Source organism: Parasteatoda tepidariorum, chromosome 4, assembly GCF_043381705.1.
Source record: "Parasteatoda tepidariorum isolate YZ-2023 chromosome 4, CAS_Ptep_4.0, whole genome shotgun sequence".
Taxonomy (NCBI): domain Eukaryota; kingdom Metazoa; phylum Arthropoda; class Arachnida; order Araneae; family Theridiidae; genus Parasteatoda; species Parasteatoda tepidariorum.
In genome coordinates this window covers 4,125,880-4,151,976 of record NC_092207.1, presented here as the reverse complement: position 1 = coordinate 4,151,976, position 26,097 = coordinate 4,125,880, and the positions used below count along the sequence as shown (strand labels likewise).

The following is a 26,097-nucleotide window of genomic DNA, read 5'->3' as shown; positions in this document are numbered from 1 at the left end:
ATAAATTAGGCTGTGACCTAATGTCACACCATACTTATTATATTATTATTCAGTAAAAGAAAGCATATGTACAGCGATTATTTCGATACATCGTCATATTTTTACATCGTCATTAGCTCTGCTTAAAACTAATATGTATCGTGCATTTTTTTCTACAAGAACTTTTGTTACATAGCGTTTTCATTCTTGAATCTTACGAAAAAAAAGCGTAAATTAGTATTTAAAAAAAAGAGCTATAGTATTGTATAGACTTTCTAAGTATTTTTCTTCAAAATTTTTATTTCTTTTAAATCAAAAGCAAATAAGAAGAAAAAAAGGAAGAAAAAAACACAAAAATATGCAAGGTTAGACCTCTCTCTCTCTCTCTGTTTCTGGGTGTTTCGATATCTACATTTAAGTTCTATGTCTACATTCTATATAAGTTCGATATATACACATACATCTACTTATCAGTTCTATATCTACACGTTATTCTATATCTACAATTCAAAGTTCTCCATCTACTTACCTGCCAGCTAAATCTACTAGATTCACCATCGACGTCTTTGCTGTTTCCTGTCCTTTCATATTCCTTGATTTCTGAACAAGTGTTATGCCGACTATGGTATGTGCTCGGCTATCGGAAATAATAAAAATATCAATAAATATAATAATTAGTGAATCCAACTTTTTTGAAAAAGGTGTCGTATAAATTTAAGCATAAAGCTAGACATAGAAAGGTATTCTTTCTTTCAAACATCTTTTAATTTGCTTTAACTACTGGTACAACAGTTGTATCCTAAGTTGTTGTTTTTTGTTATAAAAGTACTTGATTTGTTATATTATGTCATGTTGAGACAAATATGTTACATTGAAGGCAAACGAAATATGGTATCACATAAATTATATAGATATGATTTATGTGATACCATAACCCATGTATACATCCCATAGATATCCCATGTATCAAACACTTTTCAAAAAACAACTTAGGGTACAACTGCTGGACCAGCCGTCTTTAGATGGTAAATATTTATAGAAATATAGGAAAATACGTAAAATTGACATTAAAGCTACTGTAAGGATAAAGCTACTTTTTGTTTTCTTCTTTTTTTTTTCCTTGTTGAAAGATATCTTCACCTTAAAGTGATTGATATTCCTCATTAATAGTCAATGAATCGTTCTTAGTTATCTGGAATTTATTGATTTAAAAATGAACAATATTGGTTATGTAAACATACTGAAAAAATATCTCAGCACGTGAACCAAGAAGCTCGAAGTGAGTATGGATTTTTATTTTCAGCAGGGTAGCGAATCTACGTAGGTGTCGTATATTGTGATGCCATTTTAGCCTTCAAACCTGCTGAATCATTTCTTTAAGCTATATCAGTCTCCAGACGTTAACTCAAATCTTTCTTTACGAAGACCGACCTTAAACTAAATGGAATTTACTTTTATGGAATTTACTCGAAAGAAGAATCATGAAGCATGAAAAAAAAATTTTTAAATCTGTCATAGTAAAAGTATAGAAATACAGAAGAGACATCTGAACAAACTAAATCAATGTCAAATCAATGTACTCAACAAGGTTACAAGCAATTATTGTAGAATTATTTCAAAAGCTAGTAGTAGAACTAACTTCAAATTAATTAAACTTTCTGTCAGTGTACGCGGATTTGACAAGTATAATGTGTGCCAATTTAAAGTCAAATTTCTTTTTATTTAGCGATGTAGCTAATAAATAGAATGACGCTCTAGAAAAGTAAACATTTTATTGATTTCTAAAGACTCCATTTACTTAGATCGTTGCATAATACTTTGATCGTAGCGTCTGTTCGCAAATTTTGACAGCAATAATAGGAAAATCCTTCCCTGGTAAAATTTTATATATAGTTAAATAAATGACCACTTTAAATATCTGAGTTTACCTGCTTGTGGCATTCATGTTGGTAGATGCTATGCTTCGATTTGTGGTCCCCAGATCCAGTTGTGTTTCGATATCTTTGTAAGTTGTGACTAAGGCAGAGCTCAATCCTTCAGCTACGAAGGAGAAAAATTAGTGAACTTTGAGGAAGGCACTTTAATATTTTTATAGCAAAGAAATATTTTAGATGACCTAAACTAGACTGACGGCTTTCAAAAATTTATAACGATTGAGTTAAAATAAAATTCTAGCAACGACTTCAGATGAAAAGGCACAAATTTTTACTCTGAAGGCGACTGCTTAGGGTATAGAGCGTTCGTCCTCCAATGAGGTGAACGGGGTTCGAATCCGAACGATAGTTAGTCGATACGAATTCCGCCTCTAGCTCGCACTGACCAAAGTGCTGACGTAAAATATCTCAGTGGTAGACAGATCGGGTTAGAGTCCTCTTGCCGTCGGGCTAACCGTGGAAGGGTTTCACTGTTTTCCTCTCCATATAACGCAAATGCGAGTTAGTTCCATTAAGAAGTCCTCCACGAAAGCAAATTTCTCCCAATACTTGATATAGGAGTTCCCTTGTCTTCTGGATTGGTTTCAAAATTACAAGGCTATGAAACATTAGTAGTTGTAAACTCAAAAAATTGGGTCTGTCGGCTGTTCAACGACTGTAATAAAATAAATGATAAAATAAAAGTTTTACTTTTTAGATCAAAAATATTTCGACAGAGTTCGCTTAGGTTCTATCCATCGTTTTTTCATTGCGTCTTTATGTATGAATATTTCATTTTCCAAATTTAATGTGTGATTTCGCCTGATGGGGGACATTTCTAAAATATTTTATTGTCACTTTCATGCATTGAAAGATTCTGAGCATTAATGTTGATGAAATATTCAATTGTTTCTCTTTAACCTATATGTTTACTACTTACAACGCCATCTGTGGAAATTTTTTTTATCTAAAACAGAAATTCTAGCAAGTAATACTTATACACTATCGCATTAATTTGTTGCAAGCGTTTTTTAGCTTCAACTGCTTTTCTGTACTAATTTTTTTAAAACCGGCAGTCTAATTTAGAACAACTTGCTCGGGAGTTCGATAAAAATATGGAAATATTTCTGTTCTAACTTTATGTAAACAATCTTTCTTTTAACAACAAATGCTTTGGAACATGACAAAACTGTTGGTACAATTTACACAGACCAAAATGAAACGTTGAAAGCTTTTTTTTCTTTTCCAAATACCACTATAATTAAAACAGCAGTCTTAAATAAAGGTTGTAATCCTTTCAAATGATTTCAAAATTGCTGATATTAAATGTAGAAAAGGTTTTTGATAGATGGCGCTGACGGTCATTTTGGAAAGTAAGTGGACTCCCCACCAGTTCTTAGGTTTTGGACCTCTTTTGGCAGTCGACATGTTTAGATAACTATTTATTCTTGATATGAATATAATTCGATTAGAATGCGCAAGCATTAAGTAAATTTGATTTTTAGGATGATCTTAAAGATCTATATACTTGTTGCATGTTATAATTAAAAGTTTGTTCTTGTTAGTTTATCATAATCTCTTTTTTACGAATCCCGAGCTGTTTCGATTGCACTCAACAAGTACGAGATTTGGACGAAATAGGTAGGTAGGTTCGTTCTATGCGTCGTACTATAGCTGCACAATGGACTATTGGCGACGGTCTGGGAAACATCCCTGAGGATGATTCGAAGACACGCCTACACAATTTTAATCCTCTGCAGAAGGGATGGCTCTCTGCTTTGGTAGCCCGACGACTTGAGTGTGAAGTCAGCACTTTGCTGAAGACCAGTTTAACTAGGGCATAGTTAACAGTTAGCATAGGGACCGCTCCCTCGGTCCCTATGTAGGTTGATCAAAGTGGTCACCCACCAGCTTATTGACCGCAGCCAGTGACGCTTGACTTCAGTGTTCTACTGGGAACCGTGTCCTTACGATCAGTCTACAAATATTTTATTTATTACATTTAAAACTTGACAGAGGTTATTAACTTCCTTTTTCACATTTCAGTCTATTCGAATTTATATGAATAAAAAGGACGCCATTTCTAAAAAGGTTCAAGCATTTTCTTTCAAATTGTACCAACATTTTAGCTATGTAAAATCTTTCAAAACATTTACTTCGAAAAGAAGGATTGTTTACATAGAGTTAGTATAAAAAAGTTTCTGTCCAACTCCTGTATATTTTTTATCGTCCTATAAATAGTGTTATGATGAAGGAAAAAAAAACTAACTTAACTTTTATATTTAGTGAATAAAGACAACTCCTAACCGAAAAATCCTTTTGTTGGATGTTCTCTGACTTTTAATCCTTTTTTCTTACTTAGGCCTGGATTTAACAAATCTCGAACAATTTCGTTGTAAATTTCCAGCATACTGAATCGAACCTATATTGGAAAGGAGTTTCATGCATAAACAATAGTAGTTCTTTCATAAATATTTTTATATCTAGATAACATAAAAAATATAATTCCCGTTTCACCACTTCGTGCTTTATTAGAAAAAAGAAAAAAAAATTGTATGTTTTTTTATTGTAAAAAAAAAACAGATCTCTTTAACGATCATCAGCATAAAATTAATAAATTAATGAAATTTGTTACGGTAATTACCTGTAAAATATTTATTCATCAATAACTTAAAGGTATTTACCAATAATGTGTATTTTTCCCCTTGTAATGTTATTATCTGTAATTATTGCTTTTGTAATTTTGACAATTATCGAAAATTAAAATTTAAAAATCTAAACGGAGTTCCTTACAATTTCACAATCGAAAAACGAATTAGGGTATAGGAAGCTCACGCTAAGCGTAATATATAATATTTTACATACAAAATCCCCTACTGTATTGCGAAAACTTATTTACTGTTAAATAATTGTAAAATGGTTAAAAAGTTTAGAAACCGGTTTAAATATTTTTGTCATAAACTGTTGTGTAATGATATAGTAAATGATAGCTTTGGCATGAAATCCACTTTTAATTTTAAAGTCATTATTTTGAAATAATAATCAAAATAAACAACGCAATAAGAGGAGAAAATATTAAGAAAAGATAGTACATAAATATTACACGTAATTACATTTAAAGTAGGACTTAAGAAATATTTTTAGCTAAACAGTATCATAATAACTTTTATTAATTTCATACTGATGACAACCTAAAAAATCTGTATCTTCTCATGAGAAAACTAGATCATACCATGTGATTCATATTTCCAATGAGAATGCATGACCCCTTTCATCTGATGTTTGTGTTATTAAAATTTAAAAAAAGCTTCATTCTATGAATGAAATTTTATTATCTTACTTCAAATTCAATTTTTTCCCCAGAATGCTTGCTGTCGACTATTCCTTTAAATAGGTCTTCGCAAAACATTGGCACGATACCTAAAATTGAATATTTCAATGATTTCGAATATTTAGTTAATTTATTTGAAAAGTTACATATATTTTATAGTTTAAAGTCATTTTTAGGATATTTAGAGAATTACAAGTCGAATCATCTGAAGTTTCGTATCATAAAACATTTTCGAAACAATATAATAATAACATCAATAACTTCGGTATTTCATAATAACAGCTGAAAAAAAAAAATTCAAGCAACCTAAGTAAATATTGATGTGTGAAACTTGTGAGATTTTTTTAAATTGATGCAAGAAAATCGCGTGCAAAGAACAAACAATAACTCACTGCAACATTTCATCTTAACAATATTTTAAAAAAAGGGGAAAAAAAATTTTGTTTCTGTAAGATTCTTTTAAACTGCAGAATAGCCATAGATATAGTATAACCACAGATATATTGATTTAATATTTCGAATATGTTGCGTGTTATCGTAGTCCTTTTATTTCACACAAAACAGTGAAATATCCTTGTTTATTATAGTTGTTTATTAGATACTGTTGTTTGTCAGAGCGATCAATGAATAAAAGTGAAGTGACAGAAGTGAACAGAATAAAAAATAGTTCATTTTAAAAAAAAAAATTAAAAAAAAAACATTCTGAAATTCCCAATAAAAAAGGAATTGCCGGCTATAATTCTAATTCAGGAACACATGCGATATTTTTCTTAAAGAAATTTTTTAACTTCATATTTGGTTTCTTGCTACTTTGGAATCATATGATCCATTTTTACAATTCTTCTCTTAAAATGTTTAGCCTTAATTTGTGGGTAAATAAAGAAGAATAGCATTGCTCTGTAAAGAATTGTAGTAGGTAATCCCAGATACCCCAGTCATCTTTCCTCTGTTTTTGACGTCAGACTTAGTTAACAACATTTGATCAACTTATATAGAGAACTCCAACTCGTTCCACGCAACATACACTGGTTATCATAAATTAAGGAAAAATCACAAAAATAGCGATAACTCTTTCAAAAGTAAGCCAAACCGTGCAAAATTTGCATATGTTGTCCACTAAGAGTAGCTGAGTAAAATTGCAATATGCAAATTAGTGGCGCTGCACTCGGCTTACGTCATCTGCCTGGAGCATAAAAGTCCAAGTTTGAGAGAAAGCACACAAATTTTACTGTGATTGCGACATTGAAAATCTGAGATAGCCAATTCGTAATAATGACCTCTAGGCATCATTTGCCTGAAGAACTACGATGGAGAGCCATCGGGAGACTAGAGGCAGGGCAGAGTCAATCAGAAGTGGCCAGATGGCTAAATGTGAGTCCATCTGTGGTTCATAGACTTTGGAGGCAATTTCAAACCACAGATTCGGCATCTAGGAGGTTCAGTCAAGGACGGCCAACTGTTACGACCAGTGCCGATGACCGATATTTGACATTAAGTGCACGCAGGAATAGAACCGCTACTCCGACACATCTTAGATCCTCTCTTGCTGCAGCCACCGGAAGGTTGGTGTCAACGTCAACTGTGCGCAGAAGGCTCCACGAAGGTGGTCTGTATGCGAGACGACCAGCCATTTGCGTGCCGCTCACATCACGCCATAGGAGAGACCGTTTGCAGTGGGCCCGACAACATGTCCACTGGACGTCAGATCAATGGAGGCCTGTTCTCTTTACGGATGAGTCCAGGTTTAGTCTAGAAAGTGACAGTAGACGTTATTTGATATGGAGAGAACCTGGGACCCGTTATCATCCATCAAACATCCGTGAAAGAGATGCATACGGAAGAGGCAGTGTCTGTGTTTGGGGAGGCATATCCTTAGGAGGGCGCACATACCTCCATGTCTTTCCAAGGGGAACCGTGAATGCTCAGGTTTATCGAGACAACATCCTTGATGCTTATGTGCGCCCATATGCCGGGGCAATTGGTGATTGCTTCCTGTTACAGGACGATAATGCAAGACCACACAGAGCTCGCATTGTTGATGATTATCTTCAACAGGAAACAATTACTCGCATGGAGTGGCCAGCTCGATCCCCGGACTTGAATCCTATCGAGCACGTTTGGGATGCTCTAGGGAGGCGTGTATCTGCCATCAATCCGCCCCCTCAGACCCTTGCCACGCTTGCAACTGCTTTACAAGAGCAATGGCTCTCACTTCCTATTGAACTGATAGACCGCATAATTGAAAGCATCACACATCGCTGTTTGTGCTGTATTGCTTCTAGAGGCAATCATATTCCATATTAAAGGTACTTTTTCTATTGCAAACCGATACTTCCAATTTGTTTATTTTATACATGTGCTAATTTCTATACTACTATTAATGTCTGATAATTTCTTTTTATGTTGTTTAATACCTTACTATGTGTTGTATATTGTGGGTAAGTTTCATAAAATTCCATGTGTAATTTCTTGAGTTATCGCGATTTTTGTGAATTTTCCTTAATTTATGATAACCAGTGTAGTTCTTGCGGCGCTAAATTATGCATTCAATAAATCATGGTACACAGGATAAAAATTAATTAAAATGAAAGTAATTGTCCAATATCTGTGTTTTACTGATTTAATTCTCATTCATCTACCGTGACATATTAAATGTATTAAAATTTGCATAAGACAAAAATGAATTAAAACTAGCAGGCTCTGCTCAGTAACACTCGCCAACTAAAGAAAAGTTTCATTTTTAATTATGAAACTAAAAGAAAAACTGCATTTTTAATTTATAAAAGCATATTTTCATGTAAATAGAGAAATATATTATCATGCCGAAAAATATTGAGTGAATAAAATATACATTTTGCGCGAACTGATATTTCAAGAACGGACAAAAGAGATACATTGCATTTGGATGAGAATCTTAACAATGTTTTTTGAAGTTCTTTCACCAGAAAAAAAAAAAAAAAATAAGGACAGAGTTTATGGCAAAGTTATAGTTTTGAACTTCATAATAGTGCTGTAAAGAATTATCTCAGCTTTAGAACGGACAAATAAATTAAATTTTTTAGAAATTGCTACGCTTTCTTGAAATTTGACTATTTGGCGATATTTTTGCAAATAGTTGAAAATTATCAAAATCAATGAATAATTCTCAATTTTCAAAAAACTTTATGAGCCCAGAAAATACAGTGTTTGAGTGAATATTTTAAATATCAAAGAACTAAATCACTAATCCTTTTCATTTTATAAAGCACTTGTGGCTTTATATTGACGGTATTTCAATTCCCCATTTTCAGAACCAGCATAGAGGGCACTGGCTAAAGAAAAGCTAAACTTGGCTTAATAGTCATAAATAGAGCCGTAATGGCTCATGGGATAGAACGTTCGCTTTCAAAGGAGATGAACCCGGTTCGAAATCCCAGCGATGGCTGGTCGATACGAATTGCACACCCACTTCACACCGACCTCAGTGCTGACGTAAAATATCCTCAGTGGTAGACGGATAACGAGTTAGAGTCCCCTTGGCGTTAGGTTAACAGTGGGAGCTTTTCATGGTTTTCCACTCCCTGTAGCGCAAATGCGGATTAGTTCCATCAAAAAGTCCTCTACAAAGGCAAATTTCTCTCAATACTTGATCCAGGAGACCTAAACTCTAAAAATTAGGTCGGCTGTTCAACGACAGTTATTAAATAAAATAACCATAAATAGGTGCTTCGACCTCACAGCAGTAATAAAAAAAGCATATTATTTGTAAAAAAAAATTATGAGGTGCTTGAGCCTTTGAAAAACAGCCAATAATAGAACTATTCGAACCTCTTCCGCCAAGCAAAATAAAAACCTCAGTTACAGTATTTTACACCTGCAATAAATCTTTGATTTCATACCATATGAACTATCGCACTGAAAAAAATTGTCTAGACTAGGAAACGGGACAATATTTTAAATATCAAAGATGATAGCTTTTGAAAAAATAGACAATTTAACAAAAATTTTCTAACTAGAGGAAAATTATTAAATGCCAAAATAGTTTCGTATTTTATTCAAAATGATGTGATGAGGGGATATCTATTTAAATACTGAAAAATCAAACATTTCATTTGAATATCTAGAGTGGTAGAAACTTTAATGATTTAGCATTTTATTAATTCAATAATATAATTTAATTTAGAATGATTTTGTCCTCCACTACATGCAAACAACTAAAACATTCATACAAAACCTATTAATTGGACAGAGAAGTGTTTTTAGATCCGAGAACAATTAAACAAATTAAGTTTACCTTAAATTGTTATTTGTAAACTGTTATAATTATTCTGGGACTTCAAGTTTGGCTGCTGTGAAATAAAGGAAGTCATGTTTCATCTCATCCCGGACAGAAACATAGAGTTTAATCTAATATTTCTAAAAAAAATAATCAAGTTTAGTCGTATTACCTTTGTTGACGCCGTATCCCACAATGGACCATGATTTTCCGGAGCTTGTCTGTCCATACGCAAACAGTGTTGAGTTGTATCCTTCCCAAGCATTGTTCAGAATACCTTTGCCTAGGTCGTTAAACACTGTCATCTACAAGAAATATAGTAGATAGTTTAAATACGATCAAACTTTCACTGTTAAAAAAAAAATCCGTCCGTAAAACTTCGGATTTTTGCTCGTTGACTTGTCAAATGTGCACCGTGACTTTACGCAAATGCTTTATTTTATGCTGGTGCAAAGTAAATTAAACGATTTGTCGCAAAGTCAAATATCCCGAAATATCAAATATTTATTTGTAAATAAAAGCATCGCACCATTTTGATTCACGTGATAATTTGCTCATGCCAGGTTTTATCCTGGTTAGTTATTTATAGTTTAAAATTTTGACGGTAGATTTTGTCTCAGCAAACTTTTTTACTTAGACTTTCTGCAGTGGTCTATTTAAGAGATGAAAGGTGAAATTCTCCATTAATGAAATCGGGTTAAGAACAAACAATATATTTTGAGTTAATTATCGTGAAGGAATATTATTATAGTATTTAATTGCAATATCATTTTGTTGATGCTCTTTGAATTTTAGGAGAATTTTGACTAACCATGTTGCTGTTGGATAAAATTCAGGAAAGGAAATTTTATCTTTTTTTCCTGTACAAAGTGATTTGTAAAGGAATTGACAAAATTACATAATTGTGTCCCGTGTTTGTCAAGTATTGGACTATCTATAATGTTAAGCATGGTTGTAAAGCAATTTGAAAAAAAAACTCCCCTTAAACTTTCCTTGTAATTTTAAACTATAAATCGTGTTACAAACTTGGATAGGAAGACATTCCGAGTGGTGTAGCCAACTTTCTTTGGAAAATAAAGAAACACTTTTTTTCATACTATACACGTGGTAAAGCAAGGTTGTGTATAGGATGTTCGATAAAAAAATCTTAATATGTATTTTTGAAATCCGCACTAAAACTGAAATCAAAAAAATACAAAGTAATATTTAACCAGTTAAAAAACATAAACTGTTTCGAAATTTTACAAATCAGGCAAGAGTATGAAACAACAAGACATGTTTGCTGGAGGAAACAGAAGAGTTGAAAAACGAAACATCTTCAAGTTTCAACTTCCAATAAAACTTGTTTTGATATTTATTACATCCACCTTCCTCTACTAAAATTGGTCAGTTTTCGATAACGTTTTTCTTTTCCTTAACTTAAATATTAATTTGCGATCTCCAATGAGTAGGCATTTTGTTTATATTTTTGATAAAGATTCTACAAAATACATATTAAGGTCAGTCTATACAGAACACCCTATAGATTTAGTTTATTGATCCAATTTTTACTCATGACTCTTGTTACTCACATAGTTCTATTTTATAAATAAACTTAGTAATTAGCCATTTGTTATCCAAACCAAGTCGGTTTTTTTCTATTTTTTCGAAAACAAATAAAACGTTTTACGTAATGGAAAATATATGTTATTTTTAAATGTTAACTTTAAAATAAGATCATTGAGTCATAAAGCTGTTGATTTTGGGTCAGGACTGGAAATGATTGGAAACCTTTAAATCGTTTAAAGTGTTAGTGCGGCTGCAAATTTGGAATGAAAGCTGAAATATACACCCATATCAATCAATGTTATTTTCCAAATGTTATAAAAAAATTTCTGATATTTATGTTGCATTTCAACAAAGTGCAGCCTTTATTATTTAAATTAAACATGAAATAAACGTTAAATAAAGTACTCGTATTAATGTAACAATTTAATTTACTTAAAGAAAGAATATTGTAAATGTTTTTAAAGGATAACGGACGTACAAACAAGACAGATAATTAGCTTAGTTTACATTAAGAAAAACTACTGAAGGGGTTTTAAAAATTATAACGGACATAAAAAAAAATATATGATACTTCACAAAAAAGAAAAAAAATATTCTAAAAGGTTTTTTAAAAAGGTTATAGAAATAAAAATAAAAAATAATAAATGAACTAAAAGAAAAATTTATGCAAGGAATTTTGTTTAAAAAAAGAAAAATGATGTACATAACAGCAGAAGAAATTATAGGATAGTTATAGGATAAGACAGTTTTCTATATTCTTACATTTTTTGGTGAGTTTAAAAAGGGAGAAATCATAAGCTACGTGACAAAAAAAGAAAAAAAAGAACGAAGCAAAGATAACTTCAAGGATATTTTTAAAAAAAGGTTATGATGATTTTTAAAAAGATCAAAACAAGTGAAATAATACGATATTTGCAGGATAAGACAATTTTCCATAGTTTTAGTTATATTTCTTGATGGGTTTAATAAGTGAAAAATCATAAGGTACTTTTCAAAAAAAAAAAGTAACATTAGAGATATTTTTTAAACGATAAGAACAAGAGGAATGATATGTTAGTATATGAAAAAAAAAAAGAAAAAGAAAAGAAAGAGGTTATAACCTGGTCGCAGTATTTGTCCCCATTGGGTTGCGCAGGGTCTTTTACGATGAGCCCATTTTCAAGTTCTCGAAATCCGTCGTGGGACCAATAACTGTGATCAAAGGTGAATTTCTTCGATTCTTCGGAAGGTGCGTCAGGATTGTTCAAAAACGTCATCTTGTCGTACATTGAGATTATGTTTTTGGCATTCCTCTGGCGCTCCCTTTGGCTCTGAATTAAAAGGTTAAAGAAAAGACAATTTCAACTGAGCTAATCGAACGTTTTAGTAGGTTATGGGAAATAGTCTCGCTATTTTGATCGATAAAAAACCGTCATTAATTACTATACAATAACTGCAGGCTTCTTCGTAGAATGAAAAATGGAAGAAATATGACACAGAAGGTAGACCGATTGTCACTAAATTAGCGACGCCGGTACATATTTTACTGTGAATAACTGAAATGGGTGATTGTTGACTTCCTCCAGAGAATGTTGACAATCATATAGTCGCTTTGGTCAATGTCTGAAACGCATACTAGGTCTAATTAAGTGCCACTGCCCGGTATGCCTTACATAAATATTTTTTAAGGTCAAGTTCCACTACCCGGTATACATTTAACCGGTACTCCGAACACTCATGTTTCTCCTAATCTATCCTCAGCAGATATTAAAATATCAAATAAATTAATATCAAATCGGATATTACAAATATTTCGGACATTCACCAAAGCGATTAAGTGATTGTTGACATTCACCGGGGAAAGTCGACATTCTCTTGATTTCGATCATTCATGGTAACATATATACTACTCGCACCGGACCACAGGCTAATATGAAGTATCCATATTCTCAGTAAGTGTAATCCTTTGTAAGATTTTGCATTTTTTTCTGTTTTACTTAATTAGTGCTCCACACACCTAAATTTAAGAGTTCCTCTGTTTTTTGAGCAAAATAGCAATTAAATAATAAAAAATATATAAATAAAATCTTATAACAATTCATTAATTAAAAAATACGAGAATTATTCCTTTGCTTTATGTTAAGTTTGTTAAATACTATTCTATAGTAAAAAAATATCTAAATATAAAACAGTAATAGAAACATTTATGGACTTCATAGATATATATTAAAGACACCTATATCTATTTGTTGCTTATCACGATATTGCAAAGAACTATAAAAACTTTTTTAATTTTCTATATTTTTTTTCAATTCATTTCATTATCAGAGTTAGTTACTTTTCGATTAACATATGAAAGACAAAATACCTATATAAATAAAATCTCAAAGGATACAAAAGGCCGGACCCGGACAGCCACCTTGACATTCTCCACATCCGGCATCTTATCGCGCGTGGAGTTGAATTGTTTCTTCTGACGACTCCCCATCGTCAGCTGAAATATCTTAGGACGACACCTCTTTCAATGAATGTCCACCTCTCTTAGAACTTAAAAAGGAATCTTAATAAATTTGTGTGTGTTGAGGCTTTTTTGTCTCCAAGGAAACTGCTTGAGAATCGATTGGGGAAGGGGAAAAGGAACGATATCTCCACTAAATGTTCTCTGCATTCGATTATTCGATTGATCAGCAAACATCCCCGACCACCTTTCTCATGCAATTTATAGTTCTTAGTATTGTTTATTTTTCTATTATTTATTTCTTAGTCGTCGCGTGAACTCATTCTGTGAAAGGCCGCTTTTCATATTTGTGCAGGGTCTTTTTTTTTTACTGTGCTTTTTCTGGAGCAAAGCCAGGACATGTGGAAGTTTTTAATTGAATGTTTTAGATAAGAAATACGTTAAGTGATTAAGATTCAACTCATGAACTGCGAAAAATCTGGTTCAGGGACATTTAGTTGTGGGAAGCGGAAAAGGAGAAGAATGATACTTTTTAATTCCCAATTTTCCTACTATTGTATATTTTCCTTATTGTATTTATTTCTTATTATTTATTGGTTATTGAATTGTTGTCCACTTTTAATATAAATGTATAGTTCTAGAGTTTGACCTAAAATATGCTAATTAATTTATGTAGTCAATATTTTAAATGACGAAATCATATACAATGTGTACTCTGAATAAACATAAATTTTTTTTGGTTGGATTTGGATTCTTGACTTTTAAAATGTGGACTAGTAAAGTTACTATCTTTAAGAAAATCACTCCAATTGTTTAGGCAGGAGAGGGATTAAACGTTTAGTCCCTAAAGTTCAATTTCATTTTTTTCTTTTCTTGCATGTTTTTCTATATCTCCGTAACTAATGAAGCACATCAAGAATTCCTTTCATGCACCAAAGATAAAAATATATTTAAGAAGTCGTTTTTGATTGTATAATTTACTAGGAATTTAAAAAAAAATATTCACTTTTACATAAAATTTACTAATAAAGAAAACTTATTTAGAATTCAAATTTTTTTTAAATGTTTATCTAAATATCTTTACCAATAAAATGTTGCATAATAAGGAAACACAGAGTTACCATAAAATTACGCAATTACTTTATGCTATAATTAAAAAATAACCACTTTTAATTTTATAGCTATTTCAATTTTGAATAATAATGAAAACCCCAATAAAAATAACAATAAAAAGGGATGTTAAATAAATATTGCAGGTGAAACTTGTTAAATAAAAAGTAAATTAGGCACTTTTTTCATTATTTAGGAAAAAACTATAACCACTTTACCTACATTAATATATTAAATACGTTACATTAATATATTAAATTTGTTAAATAAAAAGTAAATTAGGCACTTTTTTCATTATTTAGGAAAAAGCTATAATCACTTTACCTACATTAATATATTAAATTCGAACCGTAGCATGCATTTACTTGTTACCACACTATCCGTACATTACCACGATTTAATGAGCATCATTGGCATTAGCAATATTGACTGGGGGTCAAATTTTGGAGATTTTTTCGGCTTCTCAAAGCAGATAGGTATCATATATATTCATATATATCATATAGTATCATAATATTTTGCAGACAAATACCGTTGTAACTTTCACTCATTTTTAACTGATGACAGCCAAAGATATCTGGATAATCTTTGTTGATCAAAAAATCAGATTATGTAACCTTTTTGTAGAAGGAGAAATTAAAACACTATTTTTTATATTGAGAAAAATAAATTTTAACAATGTTTTTATATTCATCCGGGTAATTACGGGAAAATTACGTATATTGAAAATTATGTTTAAGTTTTCCACAAAGATGCAAGTCTCAAAATTTGACCATGTTCTTTATCAAATAAAAGGAAAAAAGTGAAAAGAAATTTTATTTCGATAGGTCTCAGCCGTAATTTCGATCGTTCTGCAGTCCTAAATCTAATGTGCATTTAAAGGCGAACCAGCTGGGAAAATTTACAATGGCTAGACAAGTTAAGAATAACAACAACGATTATTTACACTGTATTAGCACATTAGTTTTTGCAAACTAATAATAAAAATTTTCGGGGTTTTTTTTAAAACAAATTATGCAGACTTTAATATTTATTAATAACCTAAAGTAGATGTCATTTTAGCAAGTACTCTTTTTTTCTCTCTGCAACTTCTCTGACACGGTTCACTAGGGTGAAGTAATAGAAACTCCGAACTAAATACCCGAGTTTAATAGTAAAAAGACAAAAATTAATTAAAGATTAAGTTTGAATATTTCAGCACATGACCGTTGAATTCGTTTATTACCAGACTTGATTTAACGAGAAAATTTTTATTGATTGGTTAGTTCGATTTGAGAGAGAGCAGAGACAGAACCCGTTTATTACGAACAAATCTTGCATTTAGAAAGGAATATTTGTAAACTTTCTGTTTGTATAGAGAAGTATCATAAAAAAGACGCTTTTTTAAAACACTGTTAAACACCAAAGGGTCAGTTCAGCTTTTGGAGCTTTTTTCCAAATTCATTCAACTTTTGAAATGTTACAAGTCGTTTGATTGCTGTCAACTTTCCGAACGACCGAGTTCATAGTTTTTCATATGATCATAGATCATAAAACGGCGGTCATAGGAGTTCATAGTTACAGTTAAAAACTGTTGGTAAAGCGCTAGAAATTCTTTTTTTATTAAAAATAAGAAGTTTGTTTCAAAATATTTTAATTTAATACAAAATCGTTTGTTTATAACGAAAAAGGGAAGGATAAAATATATTCTCTCCACTCTTAATATTAAAACCAGTTAAAATTTTTTGTCTGTTTACGAATGTTATCGTCAGAACTTTATAAAGTGACCTCCGAAATCTTTAAATCAGGGAACTGACCAATTACCAAGTTTATATATGATTGGGGTTACAGTGACACAGGTTAAAATTTTTCAAACGATAACATCAATTTTTTCTTCTTTTAACAGTGAAAAACAAAAAATATCGCATCAAAAAATTTTAGAATATTTACTTTAAAAATATCATTATTCCATTATTACAATATTGTTCAACGCGAATAGAAGCGGTGAGGGCTAGAGGCATAAAGAAGGCTATACTAATCACATTTTCTTTTTTCTTCCCGTTGCCGTCAGAACACGTTAATTATAGCTGAATCGCTAATTCGTTTACAATTTATAAACTACCTTTTTCTACATCGCAGTTTAGCCCCAGCTTAAACTCATTTTTAGATTTTTAACTATATAGGAACCACGCTTTGAGGTAGAAAATTTTTTTACTATTTAAGAAAATTAAGTTTTATCACTGTGACTGTAATTATGAGAACCGGATAATTGTTTTTAACTACACTGGTGTAAGTAATTAAGAGAATTTGCAGATCTGGTCGATTATCTCTAGAACTACTGGAAATGAAATTTGATATGTTCATACATTGATACGATTAAAAAAAATAACAAACTGAAAAATTGTAATACACATGCATGGTCGTGCGTTACACTCGGAGTCGGAAGGTATGAAATAGCGGTTGCAGAATCAACAAAAGAAAATGAGTTAGTAGGGGGTATGGTCCCCTCTTACAGATATACAGGACTTGCAGCGTGATTTAGGGGAGAGTCGGGTAGCCCCGCCCCAGCGGGTACCCCCGCCCACAGTCAATTTCATATGTATAGAATATTTTTTCAAATCAATAGGCCATCCGATATTAATTGTTATATTAAAAAAAGATTATTTTCAAAGTTTCAAGTATTTATGCAGCTGTTAACATGGTAAACAATAGTTTTGAAAATATGTTGAATACAGTAGTCGTGAAATTAAGAAAAATTGGTTGAATGTTTCGATTAAACTTCATTTTAACACTAAAATAATAATTTTTTCTATACATACAGCATTAAAGTATGTAGTCTTAAGTTTAATTTGCACGAAGAAAGAAGTTTATAGGTGAAAAATTGTTCGAGTAATTACAAATTTACAAAAAAATTGGATTTCGGGTAGCCCCGCTCACATGAATATCGGGTATCACCGCCCAATTTTATTTCGTCGATAAATGTACGGTTGCAAACATTATTATTTTATTGCTTCAAATTAGAATGTTATATGCATTTTTAGCAACAAATATTGTTGTTATTAAAAGATTGTTATTAAATGATAGAATTCACTAAAAGTATATAAATATGTAATAAATAAAATAATTTTGTGATAAAAATGATAAATGAGGTTTATCTATTGTCAATACATTGATCACTTTCATTTATACCTGAAAAAACAGTCAAAAAACATAATTTTTGTAACTGGGCGGGGCTACCTGACACATTTTGAAAAGAGCTGAAAAATATGTTTTTTTTTAAATTTCTATTTTTTTAAGTTAAACTATTCTATTTTTGGTTTATTCTTTTTGCATTATTTAATTAGATGTTAAAACAATAGAAACATACAAAAATATTGATTATTACTCAATATTATACAGAAATATAAGCAATACTCTTTAAGTGGGTGGGGTTACCCGACTCTCCCCTAATACTTGAAATAAGGCAGTTCATCATTTCCTGTGACCTGAATTGTTCTATCGCAATTTCATAAATTCCGACTCCAATGAGCGCACGATCATGAGTGTATATATTACAATTGTTGAATGGTTATTTGTTTTGTATTGTATCAATGTATGTACAGATCAAATTTAGAAAAACAATGATGTATAATATAATGACACAATTTCTTAGAATTTTGTGACTTTTGGTACGACACATAATTTTTTTTATTAATATTTACTAATAACCTGTTATATAACTGTAAATAATGTTAAAAAATATTAAAAATTAATTTTAAACAAATTTCTTTACACATTAGTTATTCTTTCACAATCTAGCCATTTTGACTGCTTTTGGGCAATATAGGTATATACTAAGTTTCAGTCCTTCTAGTGTTAAATTCGGTCCAGTAGTTCTGGAGATAATCGACCAAATCTGCAAATTCTGTTTTACACAGTGTATATTCTTAAGCGAATTCCTGTATACAAAATAATGCTCGCTAGAAATCATGTGTTAGCAACACAATTTTAGAATCACCCTGTTCATCTGTTTTTTTCCTCATAAGGTGAGGAATATGAAACTGGCAATTCTTCTAATAATCGCTGTCTGCGTTGCTGTTGCTAATGCGGCTGTCTGTGACGAAATGGTCTGCCGGAGGATAGTGTGTGGGCAACCCGAGTGCCCCATGGGATTCAAGTTAAAGAGGAATGGTGGCTTTTGTGGATGCTGTGACAACTGTGTTAGAGTCCTTAGTAAGTTGTTTTTACCATCATGCCTTCATATTTCAAGTACTATCCAAAATCAGCTTGATCCAGAATAATTCATTATTCTGCTCTCAAAAAATGGTTCGTGTTTGAAGATGGAAACTAATTTGAAATAGTCATGTACCTTGGTTTTATAGATGAAAATTATCTTAAAATAGTAATTAACCTCGGTCTGCGCAATCAGACCTATATTAATCCTTTCTAAGGCCGTGGTAAGTATATTTACCAACACTTCAACTTTGGTATGCTATTTGTTATCAACTTCTGCTCTAATGAAGTAATATTGAATAAAATTGGTTACAATATGCCTGTTTTAGGAAATTTAAAATAAATTATAACACAATGATCCTTTCTCAGTTTGGAGGAATTGTAAAATTTGTTTTACAAATGAAAAGAAATGAAATTCATTAAGTTTCTTACTTTTTTATAACACCTGTTGGATAGTAGTAAACACACTTACCATAAAAAATGTTATAAAAATTCAAATTAAATTTTATCAACTAATATAAATGAACTTTTTTGTCTAAATTCAAAAAGTATTTTAATGTAGGGTAAACTAACCAGTGAAGGAACACTAACCATGAAGAAGACCAAGTGAAGGGACAGCTCTTACCAGTGAATGAACACCCAGTAAAGGAACACTTAATTTTGGTTATTTTTTAATGCTCTTTATGATTTTATAAGGGATACAAATATTTAAAAACAAGCCTATTCTTGAAATTATAACATATTAATACTTGGGAAACGTTAACTTTTTTTTTTTGTAATCATGAATTGAAAATTAAAGTGTCAACATATTAACACATACTGTTCATTCACTGGGAAATCTATGCCCAGTAAAGGAACATGCCTGTTCCCTTACTGGTCAGAAGTTGTTTTTCGTATTTTTAACATACTTTTGATGCGGAACATCACTGAAGGTACAAGAAAATTAAATTTTATCTTTTATTTTCATTGTAGTAATGGAACACTTGTTCCTTCACTGGAACTTTCATCGTTTGGTGATCCGTTGAATAAACACCCCCTTATCTCAGTACTTTATTATGCTATGATGCTTAAAAAGTAATAAAACGTAATTTCAATAACTATATTTTGAATTCTCTTTTTCCAGTGAGAAAAATAAAGCTATTACATGCAATTAATTCCACTTCAAACATATAAATTCAAACACTCACCTTATAATTTTCTCAAAGAAACAAGGTGTTGCAGAGATAATAACTAATTCAAAAAATTTTCCAGAGAAGTCGATTTGACCAGGTAATCCAAAACATTGCTAGATGACTTCCCATTGTTTGGCAGTATGGTATTGTAACCAATCAATCTAAAGAAAAACTTTCAAATTCTTATTTTTAATCAATATATATGAAATGTTCCTTCACTGGTTGGTTTACCCTAACCTTACTAGAAATAAATGGCCTATTAAAGGGTTAAAAAAAAAACAATTTTACTCTTCATGAAACTAACTTAAATTAATAAATTAACTCGGTTTTCACTACGAAAACTATCTTAAAATATTAATTGAATTCGGTTTTCACGATAAAAACTATCTGAAAATAATTCGTGCCCTTTATTTTTTGACATTCGTGCTGTTTAAATGGACAGTTCCTTTTTACCAAAGAGAAAATAAATGATAACACAAGTATCCTATTTTTATGACTAATTTTGCAAAAAATAACCTAATTATGTATAACATAATAAATTAATAACATAAGCTCCAAACTCATATTTGACTGTGGGCCTGATTATCATAAATCTTTTTCAAGTTTAGACTGTGCTTATCAGTACGTTAATTTTAAAAGATTTAGGAAGTAGGTCCGGAATTCAAAGAAAAGGTATGTTCATTCAGAGAAACAACGCTTTGTATCTGATTCCGTTAGTTAAATAATTAACCCTTTTTAGCTAACATATTTGATTTTATCTAATTAATTATCAATTATTTACCACAATCTATGTGCCAATTAGTTTAAGTTTAACACGCAATACATGTTTTTCCAATCATTAGAACACACTTTACAAATATACGGGTTGTTTTTCATATATAGAGCACTTTTTAAGGATGGGCGTAAATATAGTTTGTCTAAAGTAAAAACTCCCCTAACCATTTGTCTGGACCCGTGGGGCTGACTATGGTCGGATCAGCGAGAGAAAAGGAATCTTTTTCTTCTGTCTATTATGTTAGCCCTAGAGAGAAGAGAAGCTACCCTCCCTGAAATGCGCTATTCTTGTTTCCATAGCAGCAGACTGCCTCAGACTTTGTGGCGGGAGAAATTTTTACCGTAGGCAAACTATAGGTTAGGGAAAATTATTTTTTGGGCGTTCTTAAGTAATTTTTATTCTTTTACAGTGGAAGGAGAAGCATGCAATCCAAGCGATTCACCCGGAGGACTGCCGAACGAACACGGCATGACAAATAGTGATCCTGAATGTGGATTGAATTTGTTCTGCGAACGTAAATCCAAAACATGCGCCAGAATATTCTAATGGAAATCTTTTATTCTTATCTACACCTTTTAGACAAATTTTTTAATGTGACGGAACAAATTTTTTCTCATTCAAAAATAAATAAAAAATTTAAAGATCTCACAGATTTTTTTGGAAATCGGAATTATACATTTTATATAAGAATTTGAAATTGGCAACTCAATGAAGTTTGGTCATTTAGTGCTCGTAAACCCCCCCCCCCAAAAAAAAAATTAGGAATCACTAGAATCTCTCAAATAATGCTGATTTTACACGGGATCGGACATTCAACAATCTACGTACTATCCTGATATAAAATTCCCTTTCTGAAACAGTGAATTGATTCTTGTAATTTCTAATTCATTCACCAATTTATACTTGCTCTGGGTATCCAAAATTATTGCAATGAAATTATCAACATTAATTAGGAGCTATTTATGAACTATCAATTATTTATCTCACCATGTTATTCAAACTAATAAAATAGTTTTTTATTTGAGTTTGTGCAATTTATTTGAACAATATCATAAAACAAGCATTTTAATCATTAAATTTTTCCTTAATGCAAAACTAGGACCAACCCTCGTGATAGCTTCGCCTTCATCATTGTTTCTAAAAGTTTATATTTTTTACAAAAATAAAGAACATTTTTTTAATTTGGAAATCACAGCAAAATAAACAATTACTTGGATTTAAATAAAACATACTGAACTTGAAAAATTTATCTAAGCATACAAAATGTGTGACGCAATTAGAAGAAGTAAATAGAAATAATAAATAGAAGAAGAATTAAAAAAAGTAATTATATTATTTTAACTGCTCAAATAGAAAACGGTTTTTTACTTCTTTAAATTAATATTTTCATACATTTTCAAAATTTCAAAATGAGTGTAATTTTAAACAGTAACATTTGTTCGTATTTATTCTTCTGTTAATTTAAAAGAATTATTGATTGATTTCAAGCATATAAGTATTCATCACATAGTTCATCACATAGTGTGTTTGTTAGTGAAAGTAGTGCAATATGTTGAATGAATTTTTAACATAGTATTTTCAAGTACGAGAATTTCTTAACCCAGATTGTTTAGAAGATAAGGACAACGATACAACCACCCCTATAGAAGCTTCGGAAGGAAAACGATTTCCGCAAACTTTTATCGTTGTTACATCTGATCCTTTTGGAACCAAGGAAACACCATGCAGTCTATGGTAAAGATTTAACATTCTATTTTCCCATATTATGATTTGATGAGTGCTAGCACGCTTTGAATTTTAAAATGTTAAATAACCATTTTATATTTTTAATTTTAAAGTTAAATTGTAAAATTTAATTTAAATGATAATTAAATTTTTTATTATATCTGATACGTTGAATTCCAACCGAAAATAATACAGTGTGTGGTGAAGATTTAATATTTTAACACATAATAGTTTTATAAGTGTTAGTGTAATATAAGTAAAAAGGATAATTTTATATTTTATTTGTTTAGTTTTAAAATTAAGCTTCAAATTTCAATTTAAATGTAAATTGAATTCTCTGTAATATCTGATATGTTTAATTCCAACCGAAAATAATGCAGTCTGTGGTTAATATTTAACATTCTATTATATGTTTTGATGAGTGCTAGAACGCTATGAATTTAAAATGTTAAATAACTTTTTACATTTTTAATTTTAAAGTTAAATTGCAAAATTTGATTTAAATGGTATTTAAATTTTAAGTGTTAGTGTAATATAAATTTTGTAATAATTTTATATGTTTAGTTTTAAAATAACTTTTCAGATTTTAATTTAAATAGAAATTGAATTTTCTGTTATATCTGACACGTTTAATTCCAACCGAAAATAATGCAGTCTGTGGTAAAGATTTAACATTCTATTATATGTTTTGATGAGTGCTAGAACGCTATGAATTTAAAATGTTAAATAACTTTTTACATTTTTAATTTTAAAGTTAAATTGCAAAATTTGATTTAAATGGTATTTAAATTTTAAGTGTTAGTGTAATATAAATTTTGTAATAATTTTATACGTTTAGTTTTTAAATGAGTTCTCGGTCACAATTTTCTCCGCCACTGGAATATCTGAAGTTATCACAGGAGGGTCAGGTGCTTTGGAGGGAGTAGCATCCACGGGGAGTTTCCTCGGCTTGGCTTTTCTCCGCTTCTTTCGTACTGGAGTGCAGGAGGGAGAGGCTGCCGCAGGGGTGTCGGTGGTGGTCCCGGGAGCGATCTCAGGGTCTGCCGGTGGGGTAGCTGCAACCTGATTGGCCGGTTCCGAGGAATCCTGGCTTCCCATTGGCTGAGGGGTCTGGCTGCTCTTAAGAGATCGNAAATTAAGCTTCAGATTTCAAATTAAATGGAAATTGAATTTTCTGTTATATCTGACACGTTTAATTCCAACCGAAAATAATGCAGTCTGTGGTAAAGATTTAACATTCGATCCCCTATTAGTTAAATGATGCTTTGATGAGTGGTACAACGCAATGAATTTTAAAATGGTAAATAACTTCTTATATTTCCAACTTTAAAGTTAAATTGTAAAGTTTGGTTTAAATGGAAATTGAAGTTATATCTGACACGTTTGATTCCAACCGAAAATAATAAAGTCTGTGGTAAAGATTTAATACTTTAACGCATAATAGTTTTACTATGTTTTAATAAATGTTTGTAAAATATAAATTTTACAATAATTTTATACTTTTAGTTTTAAAATTAAGCTTCAGATTTCAAATTAAATGGAAATTGAATTTTCTGTTATATCTGACACGTTTAATTCCAACCGAAAATAATGCAGTCTGTGGTAAAGATTTAACATTCGATCCCCTATTAGTTAAATGATGCTTTGATGAGTGGTACAACGCAATGAATTTTAAAATGGTAAATAACTTCTTATATTTCCAACTTTAAAGTTAAATTGTAAAGTTTGGTTTAAATGGAAATTGAAGTTATATCTGACACGTTTGATTCCAACCGAAAATAATAAAGTCTGTGGTAAAGATTTAATACTTTAACGCATAATAGTTTTACTATGTTTTAATAAATGTTTGTAAAATATAAATTTTACAATAATTTTATACTTTTAGTTTTAAAATTAAGCTTCAGATTTCAAATTAAATGGAAATTGAATTTTCTGTTATATCTGACACGTTTAATTCCAACCGAAAATAATGCAGTCTGTGGTAAAGATTTAACATTCGATCCCCTATTAGTTAAATGATGCTTTGATGAGTGGTACAACGCAATGAATTTTAAAATGGTAAATAACTTCTCATATTTCTAACTTTTACATCTCTCCCACCTTCCCTTTTTCTTTAATTCAGCTTTTAATTGTCGGGTTTCTTTCGAATAACTCTCAAAATTGTTTCTGCAATTTTATGACTAAAATATTAACATTTTGATAGAATAGAAAATATTTGCAGACGCAATAATTTAAATTTTTCCCCGCTTGGAGTGTAGCTATTTAAATATACAAACACTTTTTGTGTTTTCATATTTTTAAACAAAAATAATAAAAGCAAATTTAATAATAAATATTGAAAACGTTATTGCTCTGTTTAATTCTGTATGGTGGATAATATTAGTTTGAAACTTCGATTTTGTTATTATATAATCGAAACAAAAAATTTAAGCATCAATATTATGAATTTTTAAACCGATTATTGAAAATAACTAACTTACTGATTGAGACCAACTTCTTTAACATCCTTCTTTTTCTACTTGCAGGTAAACAGAAGCAAGATTTTTAACGAAAGAGCCAAACAAACATCATTTTTTTTATTGCTTTCATTGTAAATATTGTAAACAAAATAAATAAATTATTTTTTGTATGGCATCGTTCTCCTTTTATTTCTTTTTTTCTAAACGAAGTTTTAACGAGTAATAAAATCCAGTTGTTACAATTTGCATCATGGCAAAATAAAGATCATCTTTAGTCCTACAGTTAAAAACTTTGATATTTGTTTCGATTTGTAACTTAGTTGGTAATTTTGCAGTATAAATTTATGCACTTTTTTCGCAAAATGGGATTTGAAGGTTATTTTTCAAAGGCTTCGTCATCATATGAAATTATGCTTTTTTCATCAAATAATATGCTATTTTTATAACTGCCGTGAGTTTGTAACAGTCACTAATAACTGCCAGGACAAGTTTAGAACGTTCTATATCAAAATTTTAAACTTCCTAAGGCTTTAGCAAAACGTCAATACAGAGAAAAGCTTCAGTTTTGCCAAAATGAAATGCGTTTGTGGTTTAATTTCTTTTTTAATATTTAAAAACTTCCTCCAATGCTGCATTATCTGGGGTCATAAAAGTTTTTAAAAAAAACTGCGAATAAGGCAGTGATTTTGATAATTTTCATCAATTGTCTATCAAATTGGCGATTTTTAAGTAAGTTTAATAATTTTCAAAATATTTAAACTATTTGTTCGTTCTAAGGCCCAGATAATTCTTCACAGCATGACGATATATATATTATATCCGTTTGAACAGCCGACCCAATATTGGCTTTACGATTACTAATGTTCAATTCCGTAGCCTTGTAATTTTGAACCAATACAGAAGACAAGGAAACTCCTGGATCAGTATCCCCAGAGGTCTTGATTTGTTGTGAGAACATGGAGGACTTTTCGACTCAACAGATTTAACATGCATCGGTCACCATTTACTACTCGGGGAGTCTTTAGCCAGCCTGGGATCGAACCCACGAATTCTCGGACATGGGCAACGTGCCCTACCAACCAGGCAATCCGGGCCCTAAGATGATCCATATATATAGTTTAAAATCATCGTTTTGCTTCAAGTATAAGGCACATAAACTGTAGCTTTTTTATTTTCATAGCATAACTTTTTCTGCTAAAGCA

General features: G+C 30.9%; 2 protein-coding genes and 1 long non-coding RNA gene across 10 annotated transcripts in view; 2 read left to right on the top strand and 1 right to left on the bottom strand.

Moving 5' to 3' along the window:
- LOC107445373 (uncharacterized) overlaps positions 1-21,735 on the top strand; it is a 26,196-nt gene extending 4,461 nt beyond the window's left edge. Inside the window, exons 2-3 of one of the 2 annotated variants that reach the window (XM_071179355.1) lie at positions 18,583-18,764; positions 21,121-21,735. In XM_071179355.1, the coding sequence (XP_071035456.1) occupies positions 18,587-18,764; positions 21,121-21,257 (315 nt within the window). In that variant the 5' untranslated portion in view covers positions 18,583-18,586 and the 3' untranslated portion in view covers positions 21,258-21,735. Of the gene's footprint in view, positions 1-18,577; positions 18,765-21,120 lie in introns of both variants that reach the window. The other variant, XM_071179354.1, reaches the window with a different exon arrangement.
- Positions 1-25,252, bottom strand: part of LOC107445372 (kinesin-like protein KIF28P) — a 61,960-nt gene extending 36,708 nt beyond the window's left edge. The window contains exons 1-8 of one of the 7 annotated variants that reach the window (XM_071179348.1): positions 24,917-25,252; positions 13,401-13,552; positions 12,127-12,336; positions 9,651-9,783; positions 5,233-5,312; positions 4,200-4,314; positions 1,908-2,019; positions 509-616 (exon numbers count right to left, since the gene is read on the bottom strand). In XM_071179348.1, the coding sequence (XP_071035449.1) occupies positions 509-616; positions 1,908-2,019; positions 4,200-4,314; positions 5,233-5,312; positions 9,651-9,783; positions 12,127-12,336; positions 13,401-13,493 (851 nt within the window). In that variant the 5' untranslated portion in view covers positions 13,494-13,552; positions 24,917-25,252. Of the gene's footprint in view, positions 1-508; positions 617-1,907; positions 2,020-4,199; positions 4,315-5,232; positions 5,313-9,650; positions 9,784-12,126; positions 12,337-13,400; positions 13,553-19,951; positions 19,971-24,916 lie in introns of those variants that run through there. The other 6 variants (XM_071179351.1, XM_071179347.1, XM_071179349.1 and 3 more) reach the window with 6 other exon arrangements.
- LOC139425333 (uncharacterized) lies at positions 22,311-25,070 on the top strand. The gene is made up of 2 exons (XR_011636527.1): positions 22,311-22,445; positions 24,962-25,070. It is a non-coding gene; the product is annotated as an uncharacterized lncRNA (long non-coding RNA).
- Positions 25,253-26,097: the final 845 nt, after the last annotated feature.